We start from the raw sequence: 17,789 nt of genomic DNA on the forward strand, positions 1-17,789 counted from the left end.
ATCTTAGCCTGGAACCCTGAATGCTCATCCTATCTTCAAACCAGAGGAGATCAGCCTGTCAAAAAGATCTTGCCAACTCTTATGGGGATTTCAGGCAGAAACTCATTTCCTGTCTGAACGTGGACAACAGCTGAGGCAAACAGAGTACTTTCCTAAAGGGAAGAGGCGAAGCCACTGTGCACACATCCAGTGTTGATTTTCCATCTGGCACTTCATGGAGGTCTGTGTGTACATAATTGAGACTCCGCAGACCTACTAGGCCCCAAGGGAAAGCGATTACCTCCATACAGTCCTCAAGCTGAACTGAGTGAAGAGCTTCATTGTCCACAACTGAGGAAATGTCAAGATTAACACAGGTAGGAGGCCAACCTGCTTCTTATTCTCTTATCCGAACTAACAGAGTCAACCAAATGCTCCATTCTAGCTTTACTGACAGAAGCCAGTCCTCACTGTGGACCCAGAGCAGAAGTACTAAATGATCTTGACCCACCATAGCTGATAGCATAGCCCTGAGCAAGGTAGAAGGTGTCAAGAACTCCTCCCAGATTTGAGGCCAAAATGCGAACAGTTAGGGTTGTTCTAGCTACTCCTTAACCTCAGCCTGCTTTGCCACCTGAGCCAGGGTCACCACTTTGCTGTATCCCATGAACTGGCTGGCAACCGCACTTTAAAGTGATCAGAAATGAGGAGATCCATGTGAGCCAAGCACGCTACGAGCCAGCTGGTAGTGCTTGCCAGCTTCTTAACAAACTTCAAAGCCCTTGGTCAGGACCACAGTAGCATCATGGTTATATCATGTCATACATTAGTGCCCAGAGCAGAAGATACAAAATTTTATTTCTGAACTTGCAAATTAGTTTTTAATTTGCAAACTTAAAGAGTAAGGCTTTAAAAAAAAACAAAAGGGTTTACTTTGAATATATTTAAAATATGTTAGAGAATCAGGATCACTCGAATATAATGTGATTCTCATGATTTCATGGGTGTTTTTGGAGACAGAAGGGAGCTTGTGGAAGTGAGGGGGGTAGGATATTTTGATAGGTGGAGACTTCTTTCTTCCAAGCAAACTTGAATATGTTACACTAAATATTATTTATATAAATAGAAAAGAACGAACCATGTTTTAAGCTATTCTACAGGCCAAGGAAGTGATATATTGCATGTAAGTTGACATATATATATGTATATACACATATATATACATATATATACATATATATATATATATACATATATATATATTAGTGTTACAATACCATTGACTATATTCCCTGTACTATACCTTTCATCCCCGCCATATGTTCTTAATCATTGCTCTAAATAGCAACTGATGGAATGTTTCCAGTTATTTGGCTTATTTACCTTGGCTGAAATCAGAAGTAGGCCACGGGATTATATTTTATTTTTAAAGAAATGCTCTGATGGATAAATGTCTTCTGCAATGGATAAGACTGCTTCAAGGAATCCATCTCATTCACTCTATGTGTGGTGCAGTGGAAAGAATACCATTCAGGACCAGGGTCAGCAGTCGGAGGCTGGTGCCCCGCTGCTGTTGACTAGCTGTGTGATCTTGATCTCAGCCAGCCAGGTCTCACCCTACAGAACTAATGTCCTCTGATGAAACATCCTTCTAGTTTGTATCTTGTTTTGAATTTGGCTTATTTCCAATTCTGTTCTTCCATGGCCAAAAAATCTACATTTCCAAAACCACATTTGTAATATATGATTATTTTCTCAAAAGAAAGATGAGAGAGAATCCTCCTAAGCCAGTGCTCTCTTTCTTTCTTATTGTGACAATGAGTTGCTATGAAGGGCCAGCTGTGCCGCTCAGGTAGTAGCACTGTATTATTAACTAAATTGATCCCACAGCACAGCACCTGCAGGACGCTGCGTTGTTTTTCTAGTTAGGCTGATCTCTTCTTCATGACTTTTAGGTAAACGGCAATTCCTTTTTTTGTTCCAAAGAGGGCTGTTGTGTCTCCCGAACACCTTCCCCTTCCCCTCTGCCATGGTGGATGTGACAAGATCAGCTGGCTTCCAGAAGGCAAAATATTCAGTAATGTTCAAAGGGAAAAGATCATCTCCAAGTTTCTTAAAGAAAGCATTCTAAAGAGAGTGTTCCGTTCAAAGCAAATGAGGTGGGAGGGCTCCAGCTACCAGAATGAGGACCTAAGCGACAACTTTCCTGGCACCAGAAAGTAAGTCCTGCTCTGGAAACTTAAACATTCAAAGTACATTTGGGATACAAGGCTAAGAGCATAGGCATCTGAAGGACAGGAAGCCATAAAGCTATGCAAACTGCAGAAATCTAGTCTTGCAGGAAAATCTAAATATAGGTAGACATATATGAGAATAAATGAGAATTTATTCAACAGTATGGGCTGCAACATATACAGGTGTAGAATTTGTGAAGGTACCTGCTTAGCTTTTGGAAATATATCCCTATGGATCACTATCACATTTGTTCTAAGAATAAATAGGTCTTAAACAAGATTTTTTATGTTTTTGCAACAAAATGGTGGTCTCCCACATAAGGGAGCAAAGTGTTCAAGGTTAATTTTTAAAAGAGAAATGCAACTTCTAACCAAAAAAATATTTTAATACATTATTTCCTAAAAAGAAATTAGACAAATCCAAGAAAGTTAGGACATTTAAGGTAAAGGCTCACAGAAATGGAGTCCTAAGTTGGGGTGAATATAATTGGCTATGGCTGAAACAGAAAGCAGGAGCTGGGAAAGCAGGAGAAAAGGAGAAGCAAAGGACTAGTTATCTAAATCATACACTAAATACAAATTGCCCAGAATTGAACTGAAATGTTTCCCACTGAATAGCATCTCATGTACTTGGGAACAAAAAGGCATATTACTAATTAGAAAATATGGCCTTGACTTTCTGAAAATATTTACATAATTACACTGAACAAGATTCCACTGCAGTAAATAACCAGCTGTGACATTGACCATACAGCAGGGAAGAATAAAGGGAAGTGGAGGCAAATACATGGGTAATGTAAAAATATGAAAGGTCTTGAAAGAGGTGAATGGAAATAGAAGGGTTTCCCTGAAGAATCATTAGAAGCTAAGCAGTGTTGTCACTGACATCTCTTTACATAACTCTGGACGACAAAAAGGAATGTATGTTAAAGGGCTTTCCAAAATAGTTTTCTGTTGGTCAAAATTGTCACTTTTGTCATAGTAGGAGAAACTGACTTGATCAGCAAGCCATGCTTACCTGCCAAGTGATTGGCCCAAGGCGTTCCTTCTTTCCACCAATTCAGACCACCTCCATTGCAATGAATGTAAGAGCTTGTTAAATGCCCTGAGACATAGAACATCTCCCTTACCTTCCTTCACTGGATTAGCTAAAGAAGTGTTAAAGTAAGGCAAGTCTGATGCTGCCACTAAAATCTGAATTCCTGGAGTGGCCTTGGGATGGCCTATAAGGAAAGTGCACTCTGTTGGGCTAAGGAGTGATGTTAGAGCTGCGTCAGAGCTACTATGGAAAACCCCTGTCCAACAAATCCCCTTGCTCTCAAGGCAGGACTAGAGCCAAACCAGACTGAGGGGTTTGGAGAGGGTGTGATTCTCTTAGCTGTTTCCCTTAGATTTCACACTGGCACATCATTTCACACTTTTTCTCTTGTCTTCTCTCCACCTAGACTGGGGCTCCCACATAGATAGTGTCCAGGGACTTTGCTGTGACTATAGTTATAAACCTGTAGTACTAAAAACTATCAATTCAACAAGTGATTGGAGGGGGCATGATTTTTATGCTAATGTCAAAGCATTAAAAAAATCTCCAGAGAAAGGGGGGAAGAGTCAAATTGATAAGAAGGTTTTTAGAAATATGTCCTGTCAAGAAAAAAAAAAAAAAAGAATCTTAGAGGATGTATTTAAGGATGACAAATCTGAGGGAGCTTAAGGGATCGGGAAGCAATTCATGTTCTGAAACAAAAGGAAAACACAGAAACAAACATAAACCAAGGAAGACAGGAGATGTGTGAGCTAGAAAAGTGATGTGCATGCCCACGTGCACATATACACACATCATTTTTGTCTTCTATCCCGACAGCAGAAAAAAAAATTTCCCAGCTAAATATATTTGTAGAAAGTATCATCTGGGAGTATCTGGACTTAAATATTTACCCAATTCACTATTTTTAAAATAATTGTAAGTTGGGAAAACAATATATTTAAGGCTCAGGTTACCAATTTATAAAATAGGAATAACTATTCCCATCGTGTTATTAGAAGTATTAAATTGGTTAATCTATATAATCTATATAAAATGTTCAGCCTTATGCCTGCCACATGGGAACCCTATCCTAGCAAGTGTTATTTCTAGCAAATGTTATTTGTGGAGTAATTAAATTGATTCAAATATTTATTGCATGCCTACTATATGCCAGGGACCAGGCCAGATAGAATAAGTCCAGGCCTTGTCTTTAAGGCATTGAAAAGATAGTGACTGAGATATGAATGAAATGAAGAATTAGAATGTAACAGTGAGTAGGGAATTGTAAGCAAATCAGAATAACCCAAATGAAGAATCTTGGAAGAGGTAGCAATTTATTCTTCCTGAGGGGCTAAGGAAGATGATTTGTGAACTAGATTTATATGGATAGGACTTAACTAGGCAGGTAAAAGGGGGGAGGAGAAAAAAAAGGAGGAACTATTAAAGAAAAAGAAAAATGATGTATGTCCTGGCAGAGAGAGAGTGTTTAAGAAAACTGCAAAATGTCTGAGGTGTTGGACATGCAGGCACCAGGAGTGATAAGCAGATACTTAAAGCCTGGCTACAGAATTTGGACCTCATTCTTTGGGATTAGGAAGGCATTAGAGCAGGTCTATGTTTTATATCAGCAGTATGGAAAACAGTCTGGAGGACATAGCCTAAGAGGGAGACTTCCAAGGAGACCAATGTGAAATTCATTCTCTTATATTTATTGTCCTTCTACTATGTGCTAGGCACAGTTTTAAAGTGATAGGGTAGATCAGTGAACTAGACAGTCAAGGCCTCCGCCCTCACAGAGCTTTATACTCCAATGGGAAGAGACAGGCAATAGAAAAGCACACAAGATTAACAAGACTGTGAGGCATACAGTGAAAGAATAAAAATAGGGTCTTATGAAAGAGTAAAGTGGGTGGGAAGGCTTCTTGAAAGCCAAGCCAGGAAAGGCCTTTCTGAGAGGAAAATGGACATGCAGAAGAAGGAGACAGACACCTCTGGGCAGGGGGTGGGGGTGGGAGTTCCAAGAGCTGACAAACCCTTGAAATTCTGTTGGACATCTGGTTTATATGTGCATTTTCTGGGAAGACTCTCAAAGGAGCATGACGTCTCTTCCCCCCAAATGTTAAGAACCAGTGCATTTAGATGCTTAATGAAACATTTTGGGGTTCGAATCTATAGTTGGATGTTCAACCCAACAGAACGCAATAGTATCATCAGCAAAGGATTGCAAAAATGTCTTTCTCAAATGTCAATGCTTTCTTATAAAGAATATCGCTGATTTCTTTAAACATTCTTTACTTATACACATATATCTTTATATATTATTATATGTTATTTATACATATATATCTTTATTCATTTACTCATACACATATATCAGCCATAAATATGTAAATATTCACTTACATATTTACTTGTTATACATGTATATACACAATACTGCACATATAATAATATATCCATATCATATATATGCATACACGCTCCTTCCTCTCCCACCCCACACATTGATTTCATGGAACTGAAGTAAGAGATATACATTTGGAGGGCCAAACTGGTCTCCTATCATCTAAATTTATCCTAGATAGAAAAAGAAAAAATCAGCTTCTGTTCTTCTGTTGTAAGACCAATGACTGATCTGGAACCACCAGAGGTGGACTTGCTCTCAGCTGGGATACCTTCCTTCTTCCATTTTAATTAAATTTACATATTATCAGCATGGATAGAATTGTACATATATCCGTGCACATACGTACATTTAGCCAGCCCGACCCCCTGGCTTCATTCGAACAGGTGCCAGGGATCTGCGGATATCTCTTAGCTCGCGGTCAGGGTCAGGGCCAGGGCCCAGGAAGGCCCGAGAAGTCCCTGCGGCCGTGACCTCCGCCCTTGCGGAGCCTCGGGGCGGCCCCTCCACCTGCGATGGCTGAGTGCGCCTGTCCGCCCGCGAGGAGGAGCGGAGGGGCGCAGGGGCCCGGACTCAAGGCACTGCCCTGGCGGCGCGGCTCGTCCCGAGGGGCTGGAGGCCTGGCGACCCCCAGAAGGCTCTGGGCCCAGGCGGCCCCCGACCGGCCCGCGGCCCCGGAATACCGGTGGCCCCGGTGGAACGCGGGACCGTCGCGAGCGCCCCCGCTCGATGGTAGTTGCCGGGCGACCGGGCCGCTGGGGAGGCCCGCGGAGCCGCAGCCCCAGCCCAGGCTGGCCTCGCTGGGCCCGGCCTGGGCCCCTGCGCCCCGCAGGCCGTCCAGCGCCGAGGGGGCCGCGCTCGCGGCCAGCCGCCGTCCGCTGCCCCCCCTGTCCTCCTGCTGCAGGAAGGCCGAGTCCGAGGGGGCGCCCGTCAAGCCGTTCGCCCCGCAAGCGGAGGGACCCGGGCCTCGGAGCAGCAGCACCTTCGGGGACGACGCCGACGACGACACGTGGGCCTGCGGCGCCATGGGGTAAGAGGCCGCGGCCCGGGGCGCCCCCGCGAGCCCCACCTGCTGTCACCTGCTCCGTGCCCCGGACCGAGCCACCCCCGGCCCGGGAAGGAAGGGTCAGGAGGGGTAGCTCACTAGCGGGCTTTGTGCCTCCCACCTGCACCTCTCTCCCTGCTTTCCTGTCCTGAGGCTCCTTTCGCCGCCGAAGCTTTGTCACAAAGGCCTCCTTGTCTCTGGGCCCCTCCTCCAGGTGCGGTAGCCTTTTCCAGGCACCCCAGGCCCTACTCCGTGGCATACACTTGGGGGGTCCCCAGGCTGTGCCACCTATTCAGCAAACTCCTTCCTCTTCCTTCATTGTTCCATCCCAGGGCCTGGCATGGAGCAGGTGGATCGATACCTGAATTGTACTCTTCTATTTCTTCAGGATCTGCCTCTCCTTCTAGGAGACAATAAATTGTAAATGATTAAGAAATATACTGATTACTGCGGTGGCTTTAATTTGTGATTCCACATAGTCATACATTAGCCCAGTGATTGTCTTGTCTGTTATGTTCTCTGATACTTCTACCTTATACAGTAGTGGGCTTAGAAACCATGATAGTTGGGCATGGAAAATAGCATTTGGTCCTTTGGGCCTTCTAGTGTCCCCAGAACTGCATGGGGGGCTATAAGGTTCATCCGGCTTTCAAATGGAGCACCTGTTTTGCCTAATGAAAAGCCAAAGAGTTCCTGGCCCTGTTTTATGAGTTCCAGATAATTGATGTATTTTTTCTAATTTGTTTTTTTTTAATTTTTTTAATGTTAATTTATTTTTGAAAGAGAGTGACAAAGCAGGAGTGGGGGAGGGGCAGAGAGAGGGAGACACAGAATCTGAAACAGGCTCTAGGTTCTGAGCTGTCAGCACAGAGCCCAACAGGGCTCACAAACTCACAAACTGTGAGATCATGACCTGAGTCAAAATTGGACACTCAATGGACTGAGCCACCAAAGTGCCCCTCTAATTTGTATTTTTTAAGTGTATTTATTTATTTTGAGAGAAAGTGAGAGAGAGAGTGCAAGTGAGAGAGGGACAGAGAGGAGGCAAGAGAGAATCTCAAGCCGACTCTGAGCTGTCAGCACTGAGCCTGACACTGGGCTCAATCCCACTAACTGTGGGATCACGACCTGAGCTGAAATCAAGAGTCAGATGCTTAACCAACTGAGCCACGCAATTGCCCCTCTAATTTGTATTTTATCTTTCTATCTGATATGTTTCCTTTCTCACTTAAGACCTTAATTTCCTAATCTTCTGTCAGTTAGATTTTAGAATTTGCTTTGTCTGTGCTTTTTTTTTTCGTCTGGCTTGCACCTTATTTCTGGTTGATTTCCTATTGTTACCTCTTCCCTGTCCTCATAGTTCCTTTGTCCTCCATTCTAAACATTTTTGCAACCTCCTTTAGATGAGGAGCCAAAGCACAAGCTTTGGAAAAAAAAAAAATCACTGTTATACCTTACCCATCTATTGTGCCTGTCCCACAACCTGTGTAGGATTTTAAGGAAACAGAGATGCAAAATGGGAAGAAGAAATGGAGAGAACAATGGCACCACCCCGCGTGCATCCAGCATCTCGCAGGAGGTACGGCCTGTGGCAGTGACCTGAGCGTTAGGCAGCTGCTTTGCTAAGACAGAGCTCCTGCTGAGTCTTCCTGCTGAGACCCCTGCTGCTTTGTCATTGTGAGCGGTTTGTGTGGGATGTTCCTCTTGGGAACTTGCACTAATAGCAAAGGGAAAATTGTTATTTCTCTTAATGAAGGAGAAATTCACCAGCTTCCCTCCAAACCTCAAAACGCTTCCTGTTGCAATTGGACTTTGTGAAAGATGCCACCTTGATCCATCAGGCCGTGCTCACCTTGTAAAATCTTCTCACACATAACTTTATGAAAAGTGTTGGTAAGGCAGGTGGAATATCAAAGAGCCTAATCGTTCCCAACCTGTAAGGAGTTTGCAATCCCGCTGATGTCGTGCGGAGTTAATAGCTTTCCTTACCAGTTGACAAATTGGTTTATATTAATCTCTTATTTAATAAATTTATTTTTGAGAGAGAGAGTGCAAGCGTGAGCGTGGGAGGGACAGAGAAAGAGGGAGAGAGAGGATCCAAAGCAGGCTCCACATTGTCAGCCCAGAGCACATCCCAGGGCTCTAACTCACCAGCCCTGAGATCATGACCTGAGCCAAAATCAAGAGTCCCATGCTTAAGCCACTGAGCCACGCAGGTGCTCCTATATTAATATTATTGGATGACCTCAACCACAGTTAACAGCTTCCCTTTAAGGTGTCACTGTAAGGATGTTTCTCTCACATGTTCTCTTGTGCATTAGTGGACCAGGATCACAGAGCTGAAAGAAGCCTGATAATCTGTCAGGGAGGTTTTAAAAATACAAATAACTGAGCCTTACCTTCATCCTACTGAGTCAGAACTTGTAACTTTTTTTTCAAGCATTAGTTTTAAAAAGGTCCCCAGGTGATTCTCAGGAGACTAGACCTAATTACATGTTATCTCAGGGAGCAGGGAATTAACCTCCAGAGAAAGATAATCTGCAGGCTACCTTCCCAATGTTCAACTACCTTTCCTGTCAGGAGATAATTTTCTTGTGGGCCAGTTAAATCCTCAGACTGTATTTAAGCTTATTCTCCCTGTTCCTCTTTTAGTTTTGGGATGACACCTAATGTTTTATTTGTGTATTGCTTAGAGTTTAATTTACAAAGGGTTTTCTTATTTTGAGATAGGAAATAACTGAGTTTGCTCCTAAAAAATTACTAAAAAAATAAATAAATAAATTCCACCTCCTCATTTTTCCTATTCCAAGATAAATTGTCACAATCCTCTCCTACACGCATCCCACATCCCCCCCCCCCCCCCATGGCATAGCACAATGTCTGGAACATAAAATATTCAGTACATATTAATATCTTCCCCTATTCATTTCTTGACTTGCTTTTGAATACTTCCTGAGTGTTTTTTCAATATCTGGAGTCTAGAATGATTGGTGAGTTTGTCAGTGTTGAGTACGATGTGAGGATTAGAGAATTTTTTTTGGTCGATGGAAAGAGTTTATAGGATATCAGATCCCGTGTTCGGATACAGAAAATTTGGCCAATGTGCCATGGTGTACCAGGGACACACAGAACTGGATATTTTATTGTATTTTTAAAATCAGTTTTGAAAACCTGTGTGTCATTTTTTTTTAAATTTTTTTTAACGTTTATTTATTTTTGAGACAGAGAGAGACAGAGCATGAATGGGGGAGGGTCAGAGAGAGAGGGAGACACAGAATCGGAAGCAGGCTCCAGGCTCTGAGCTGTGAGCACAGAGCCCGATGCAGGGCTTGAACTGACAGACCGCGAGATCATGACCTGAGCCGAAGTCGGCCGCTTAACCGACTGAGCCACCCAGGTGCCCCATCATTATTTTTAACAAAATGGGAATGAAGCCATAAATCATTATAAAAGCCTTTCTATTTCCTAATAGGTGTCATCAAGTTGTTAACAGTTTGATAAGAGAATACTACCTGCTTCTCAAAAATGCTGGTAGTGTACTTATAGGAGGGACAATGGGTCAAGAAACTTTGTGCTTTTTGTCAGACTTTATCTACAGACATGAAAAATTATGTACTTGAGCTTTTATTAAAGTGTTCTTAACATTGTTTATCCTAAAACAAATATTGTTTTAGAACTTGTGTCACTGGAATTTGGATTCAGAAATACCTGCTCCTGAAAATAAAAATCTCCCACCTGGAAAGGATAGTGCAACAGGTGGTAAGAAATCCTAGATGTATGTATTTATACTTATAAATATTAAAAATTTATATTCATACTTGTAATACAAATAGCCACTTATATTAAAGGGGGTTTGTTTTTAATGCAACCAGTTTTATGTAACTATTAATTGTCATTTTTTCCATACACATTCTTTCAGGTTCAATTAACAAGGTAAGGATAAATGTTTGGTTTTAAATAATTCACAAAACATTATTTTAAAATTACATGTATGCTCATTAAAAATTTTTTTCTTTAAAAATATCAATTTCATTTCCGTAGAGTTCTTCAAACAAGTCAAAGCCTTTTCTGTTCTATAGGGCTGCAAACTGGTCATTAAATTAATATTTTATTATGTCTTTTTCAATATAATACCATAAATGGAAATTAACATTGCCAAAAGAGAAGTAGTTTCAGCCCTTGAGATTTATTGAAGCAATTGAAATGGTTCATTTCAACTAAGTAGTTGAAGTAGTGAAGAAATTAATCTTTCATTTACTTTTTTTGATCAGGATATAAAACACTTAACTATCAGTAAATCTTAATGATATTCAAGGCTTATTAGTTAATACTGTTTAGCTGGTACTTGCAACAGATTATATCAGTTCCTGCTGAAGTCAGTAAAAACAAATGATTCTTGGTTAGAACAAGAATTATACAGTCTTAGAACAAGAGCAGGGAACAGAGATGTCTTGCGTTTAAAAGTCTTCTGCTGCTTTATAGAACCATTTGGAAATTTCAATAGAGCAACTGATACTAGAACTTAATTTGTCAGAGCATGCTCACAAAAGAACACAGGTGGGATTTTATTCATCATACTCCTAAAGTATTTTTTTTAATGCATTCAGTTACTAAAATGTTGTCCATGGTTTTTCTGTTATCAGAATAGTAAGCAAGGGATGTTTCAGTTATGGAGTTATCCACTTAACGAAGGAAGTACCATGGAGAACAGGTGAGAGAATATTTATTTTTGTAAACCCATAAATTAGTGAAATATATCTAAATACAATGAGTTAACTATTCATCTTAGATACTAGGAAGAAAAACAACCTGAAGAAAAAGTATTGCATATAAATATGGGGGAATTATAGAAACTCTAAACTAGGAAGTGGCTGGCTTACACTACAGAGATCATCAGTGTATGGGCAATTAAGAATGTCTGTGCCCTTAAATGAGAGTTTATATGGATAGAGTTTGGGCTTCTCATCGAAGGGAAAATAAACTGTAATAGGAAAATAATAGTCCATGGGGCAAGAATGATTTCCATCCCTTATGTATAAGGTACTGGTGTCAGCATTCCTACTTTACAGATGAGAACACTGAGTCAGGGCGACAAGATATGTAACTTGCCTAAAGTCATACAATGAATGGAATGGTAGAAACAGGATGTAAGAAGAGCTTGGTTCATGCTCATTAGCACTACAGTGTATCACTTCTCAGACTTTACTTATTTTTTGGTTCTTAAACTTAAGCATCCATCAGAACCAGCTAGAATGCTTCTTACAAACACAGGGTACTACTATGTGGAGATTACATTTATTGAACCCTGGGTCACTTTTACACACAGTGTGCTGTTTCATGGAGATCCTGAGTTCTGTTCCTCAGTTTTGTGCCCAGTTTTGACAGTGGGTGTGGCTCACTTGATAGCAGTCTCCCAGAGGACTTTACCTCTGTGAGACTCAGGATGAAACTCCCCTAAGCTGAAATTCAAGGTGTGAATCCAAGAAATGCTAAAGGGACCCTAGTGACTAATGCCCTAAGGGAATGTCGGTGCTGAGGGGGATAGAAAGGCTACTTTTACTAGAAGGAACTCAGCTGGGAACAAGGATTTCAAGGTAAGAGGTCAAATGAAATGAATTGAATTGTATCACACTAACACAGAGCAAACAAATTGAGTCAGCAGAGGGCAGTGGGTAGGATTACAAACATCCGGTCCCACCACTCTGGCTCTACCACTTACCACATGTATGACCTTAACCACTCTGCCTCGGCTTCCTTACCCATAAAAGGTAAACAATAAAAGTGCTTGTCTCCTGGGGACTAAGCAGAACAATGTGTTTGATAGGTATTTGCTATTTATACTGGGAAACCCTAAGATGTTGCAGAGTTGGAAGCCCAGGATCAATGAAATAGTTTATTACTGAGATTTTTCTCTTCAATATGCCATCAAGAAGAGAATAAAAGTAATATTTTTTATTTAGGGTTCAACATTTTGCAAAGTATGTTCATGTAATTGGCTTCTCAGACCACCTCAAGGTCGGTATTGTCCTTACCATTCTGATCACTGGTGGCAAAGGGATTCAAACTTACGTCCCCACTCCCAGATTCCATGCTCTTTTCACTAAACAACGTGGATTGTGTCTGTCATCAATTGTAGATTTCAGGAGACTTTCCTGTGGTTTTATAAAGGCAAGTCGGTATAACTAATATTTAGCTAAAGAAATAAATTTTTACTCTTTTCTGTAGAAATAAAAGTATTTTTCAAAATCCTTCAAGAATACTTTGCTGTCTTTAATATAAACTGGCATTAAAAGAAGCAAGAAGATAATGAGACTTTAGATGTCAATTAATGCTTCAACTCTTTCAATGTCAGTACTTCTAGTAAGCTTTAAAAAAATGAACTATTATAAACTCAGTGTTCCATGGCCTGGCTCTTATGCAGTTTTCATTCTAATATAATACCTAGAAGCATTAGTCATAAAATAAAAGAGCACTTCCAGGTGAAAATTACAATGGGATAATTTTTTTTTTTTTTTTTTTACCTGTATGGTTCCTTTCTTTCTTTTTTTTTTTTTTTTTTAAACTATGGGATAGTTTTTGATGAACATTGTTTTGTTTCCTTTTATATGGGCATAATTTTTTTTAGACCACAATGGCTAATGTAGAAGGCTTTATTGAGTAACCTAATTACATTCTTTGAGCTTCCTTTTATCTAATCCTGGGTCATAAACATGTCAATGCAATTTCAGTTTGAGTTGGATAGCCCCCTTCTCAGACATCATCAGTGCAGATACAATCTATTCATAGGTAAATAGATGTAATTAGCCACTTTCAACCCAGTGACCATTCATAGACACAGCCATTTGTGGGTATAACGATCTAGTTTCCTGTGAATGCACACAGGGATATCCAGTTAATATTCTAATCTATACGTTTAAAAATGTATATAGTTTTATGTACTTGAGCATATTTGGGAGTTAACATCTGTCAGTTACAGATAGATACACATAGGCCATTGGAAACTAAACATTAACCAGTCTTTGATAATTTTACTTTTTGATTATTTTAATAGCATTTTAATTCCAGTCAACAAACCATTCATTAACTAAATCATTTTTTGAAGGGATTTCAGAAAATCTTCCGTGGAAACTGGCTTTAATGTAACCAATAATCCCATAAGGCTCTTTACTCTGAACCACGCACTTGTAACAAGTGCTTCAGTTGAGAAGCAAGTTGGTTCTTACCCTGGACTGCAGATACCATCGGTTCTCTGCTGGCCCTATGCTGATGGAGACTTTTTGAAGGACAGAAATGAGCCTTATATTAATTTATGTTCAACTATAGAAAACAATAGTGGTGAAACTTTACCTGCTTTAAATTGGAACTTGAAATATGGAAACAGCAGTGTGGAAGAAAACTTAACAGATGAAAGTGATTTATCAGAAAATGAAAAAGCAAGTGATAGTTTGCTCAGCTACTTTAAAAAGATGGACCTGAACTTAAAGCCAGAAACAATAGTAAACATTGAGGAATCTGTCACAGAGGAACCAAGTGAAGTATTTCCATATCCTGATTTTCTCCCTTCTCCTTTCAATACCCTGGACTTGCACAAATTAGCCCTTTCAAAATCTGAAAATTGGAAAGTGACAGTAGAACCTCCAGAAAGCTCTGTTGAACGTCTGATAACTCGTTTACTAGAAATGGAAAGATTGCAACACATGACTATCCAAAAAGAGAGGCCCAGACTACAAACTACCTTCTGTACTCTGGCAGCTACTGAACGACCCTCTTCCTCCAAAGCTATACCCAAAGTGAGACAGCCCAAACTTGATTCAGACCCTTTGAGTCTTCAGACGACTTGTGTAGATAAAAGTCGTGAAAAAAGAAAAAGCAATTCTGGATCTTGCAAGCTTGAACAAAATGCTTCAAAATGGAATTGGAGCAATGCTGGCAAATATAAATGGAATTCTAGACCAACATCTCTAAAAAGTTCATCCCCCACCAAACAATTGGTTGCAACTTGTGATGACTTTAGGAATCTCAAAAGCTCCATTTTAAATCCATGCCAAGAACTCGCAACCAAGCCTACTCCTTCCCAAACAACTCAATCATTGGTTAAAATGGTCTCAACAAGATGTCTGCCACCGAAGTCTCCAATACCAGTCTCATCTATACCTCTGTCTTTTCCCGAAAATCAGAGAGAAGAAATTAAGGTACCAAGGACCAAAAAGAAACTTTATCAAAAAAACATAGCACTGAACAGACCATTCTATATTCAGAAGCTAAACTGTTTATCACCTTCCTTTACAGCTAAGGATAAGTGTTCACCTATTGACCAAAAATAACTTTTCTTTCATACATCTCAATGTGAGCAAATCTGTTTCCAAGAAGCTTGGCTAAAACGTGGTTCATCATTCTGAGATACAGGTATTACACACATGCATGAGTAACTTGATTTGATGTGGAGTGGAATTTGTAAAAATCATTGCTGAGATGTGTAAATATAAATTCAAGGGCTTCCATACTGACATATTTGGCAATCTTTTGCATGTTATGTTTCAAAGGAATGTTTCACTTAGTAAACTGTTCTTTTCAAAAGAATATTCTCTTTTGTTGTGATGGTTTCCTAATGTAATTCCATCATCAACGAACGCTATAATCAACTTATTGCTGGTATATTTTGTGTTCTATTATAGTTTGAAGAGTGTAGTTACCTCTTTTTAGTTCTTCCCACTCTGGTTCCTTTTTTCTTTCCTTTACTGCCTCTACAAATCTCCTTTGTCTATCATTTTGACCAATCTTTTGAGTATTTGCTTGGCCATTAAAAGCTAAAATACTTGCTATTTTGTTAAGTTAATATGCGAGAGCCCCTGGGTCCTCCTGTGAATCTTAAAAAATGTTCCTTTCCCAGGTCCTTGGTCATACACATGAAAGCAAGATCAGTTCCCTTGGAGACTAACTATAGTTGTAGACACGAAACAACCCTCTTCCACTCAGACTAAGTAGTTTTATTTTTTTTTTAATTTTTTTTTTAACATTTTATTTATTTTTGAGACAGAGAGAGACAGAGCATGAAGGCGGGAGGGGCAGAGAGAGAGGGAGACACAGAATCGGAAGCAGGCTCCAGGCTCTGAGCCATTAGCCCAGAGCCCGATGCGGGGCTCGAACTCACGGACTGCGAGATCGTGACCTGAGCCGAAGTCGGACGCTCAACCGAGCCACCCAGGCGCCCAGACTAAGTAGTTTTAAAATGTCAAAGGGAAAATGAGAAAAGGTTGCTGTCCACAAGAGCAGCCAAAATCTGTTAGTGGAACTTTTCCCCAAAGTTCTTTGTTGCTGGAAGTCTTAACCCTGGTTAGTTGAAACTCAAACAGCTGAAGTTTCTTATTTAAAAAAGTGTGTGGGGATTGGAGGCAGGGGGACTATGTGATGGACACAACTTACTGCACCTAAGAATCAGGGAAACAAAAAAGCTGAGTCCTGGGTTCTACCGCAGGTGCACAGACACAGAATCTTTTGAGAGTGGGGCCAGGGAACCTGCCTGGTAAACTTCCCAGGTGATTTTAATGCAGGTGGTTCTTGGATCCCAGTTTGAAAAACCTGAAGGAAAAACTTGATGCAAAATGCTCAGGGTTGGTTGGTTTGTGGGGATCATGTGCTTTGGTTTTCAGTTGATGGTTGGTGAATTCAAATGAGTTTTTCTTAAACATTAAAAAAGTAACACAGGATTAAAACTTTTAGGTTACCCAAAGGAAAATGAGAAATAAAAGGCCTGTTCCCGCTCCCAGCCCCCCACCAAGGCAATTGATATTGCATTTTTGTGTAGCATCCCCCAGCCCCCCCCCCCCCCCCCCCCCCCCCCCCCCCCCCCCCCCCCCCCGCCAAGATGAAATAACATGAGATCCAGATGGCGAAGTGAAGTTTCAGGACGATTCAAATACACTCTGAAGACAGCAACTGCAGCTCAGTTTCCTTTGTGCTATTTGTAGTCAAAGAATAAGGCTCAAGGAGTTTGCTTAGAAGCAGAGGTCAAAGAGAGCATGCTTAGTTTTTAGATTAGTTTCCAAGAATTTTCTGGAACTGCATCAACACAGCAATAGAAAATTAACTGTTCAGGATCCCTTGTCATAGAACAGAATTTTGCCTAAATCCCACACAGTTGGTGTCATTATCCAAAGTACTAGAACATGCCTTTGATAGAATACAAAAATGGACTCCAGCTTTCACTCTGTTCCAGCTTGCAACGAATGATCTTTCTGGTTTCCCCTCTCAACCACCCTTACTCTCATTATTTAAAAAAAATTTTTTTAATGTTTATTTTTGAGAGAGAGACAGAGTGTGAGAAGGGGAGCGGCAGAGAGGGAGACACAGAATCTGAAGCAGGCTCCAGGCTCCAAGCTGTCAGCACAGAACCTGATGCAGGGCTCGAACCCACAAACCGTGAGATCATGACCTGAGCTGAAATCAGATGCTCAATGGACTGAACCGCCCAGGCGCCCCATCCTTACTCTCATTCTTACAGCTCTGAGTATTGAGCCTTATTTGCCAACCCTTGTACCCATTCTCATTTCTACCTTCTTTACTTTGCATTTTATCCCTTCACCTTTAGGGTTGTAATGATGTAATTTTTATCTGTGAAAGCTTCAGGAAAGGGACATGCCTGTTCTGTTCACCACTGTATCCCGAACTATCATTGGTTGGCATGTAGATACCCTTCACAGTACATAAGGAAAGGACTTTACCCAGCCTTGAGGACTGTTAGGTGACACAGCAGTTACAGGCGCTGGCTCCAAGGCCAGACTGAGTCTGAACCCAGGCTCTGCCACTTAACAGCTATACACCTCAGTCAGGTTCCTTAACCTTGGTTCTTCACTTTCCTAATTGGTAAGGTGGGTAGAGTTATCTTTTATCTCATATAATCATGTGAGGATTGAGTAAAGTGCCTGGAAAATTACAAAATAGATCAGGGAAAAGAGGAATGACACAGGAGAGCACACTGAATGGAATGAGCTGCCTCAGCACTGAATTCACTGTCACTGGAGTAACAACTCAAGATTAATGTCCTACATCTTACAAGGCATGTGCCAGGCATCAGGGACACGGTATGAAGTGATGCAGACACCGTCC

At 40.9% G+C, this 17,789-nt stretch overlaps 1 protein-coding gene across 6 annotated transcripts; it reads left to right on the forward strand.

Annotated features, from left to right (window-relative positions):
- Positions 1-18: 18 nt before the first annotated feature.
- Positions 19-15,263, forward strand: FAM217A (family with sequence similarity 217 member A). 6 transcript variants are annotated; one of them, XM_007073146.2, is made up of 8 exons: positions 19-356; positions 1,935-2,198; positions 6,543-6,668; positions 8,175-8,262; positions 10,358-10,442; positions 10,603-10,616; positions 11,327-11,394; positions 13,786-15,263. In XM_007073146.2, the coding sequence occupies exons 2-8, from the start codon at positions 2,134-2,136 to the stop codon at positions 15,005-15,007; spliced, it is 1,668 nt and encodes a 555-aa protein (XP_007073208.2). In that variant the 5' UTR covers positions 19-356; positions 1,935-2,133; the 3' UTR covers positions 15,008-15,263. The 6 variants fall into 6 exon arrangements, with proteins under 6 accessions (XP_007073208.2, XP_042841767.1, XP_042841768.1 ...); XM_042985833.1 differs by having other exon boundaries at positions 1,966-2,198; XM_042985834.1 differs by lacking the exons at positions 1,935-2,198; positions 8,175-8,262.
- Positions 15,264-17,789: the final 2,526 nt, after the last annotated feature.

This window comes from Panthera tigris, chromosome B2 (assembly GCF_018350195.1).
Source record: "Panthera tigris isolate Pti1 chromosome B2, P.tigris_Pti1_mat1.1, whole genome shotgun sequence".
In the NCBI taxonomy this organism is placed as follows: domain Eukaryota; kingdom Metazoa; phylum Chordata; class Mammalia; order Carnivora; family Felidae; genus Panthera; species Panthera tigris.

Excerpts from the sequence above, each read along its gene's own strand:
- FAM217A (XM_042985830.1), top strand. The coding sequence starts at position 6,154 with ATGGCTGAGTGCGCCTGTCCGCCCGCGAGGAGGAGCGGAGGGGCGCAG. Across the intron at positions 6,669-10,357 it reads TGGGCCTGCGGCGCCATGGG|AACTTGTGTCACTGGAATTT; the intron begins GTAAGAGGCCGC and ends ATATTGTTTTAG. Across the intron at positions 11,395-13,785 it reads GGAAGTACCATGGAGAACAG|GGATTTCAGAAAATCTTCCG; the intron begins GTGAGAGAATAT and ends CATTTTTTGAAG.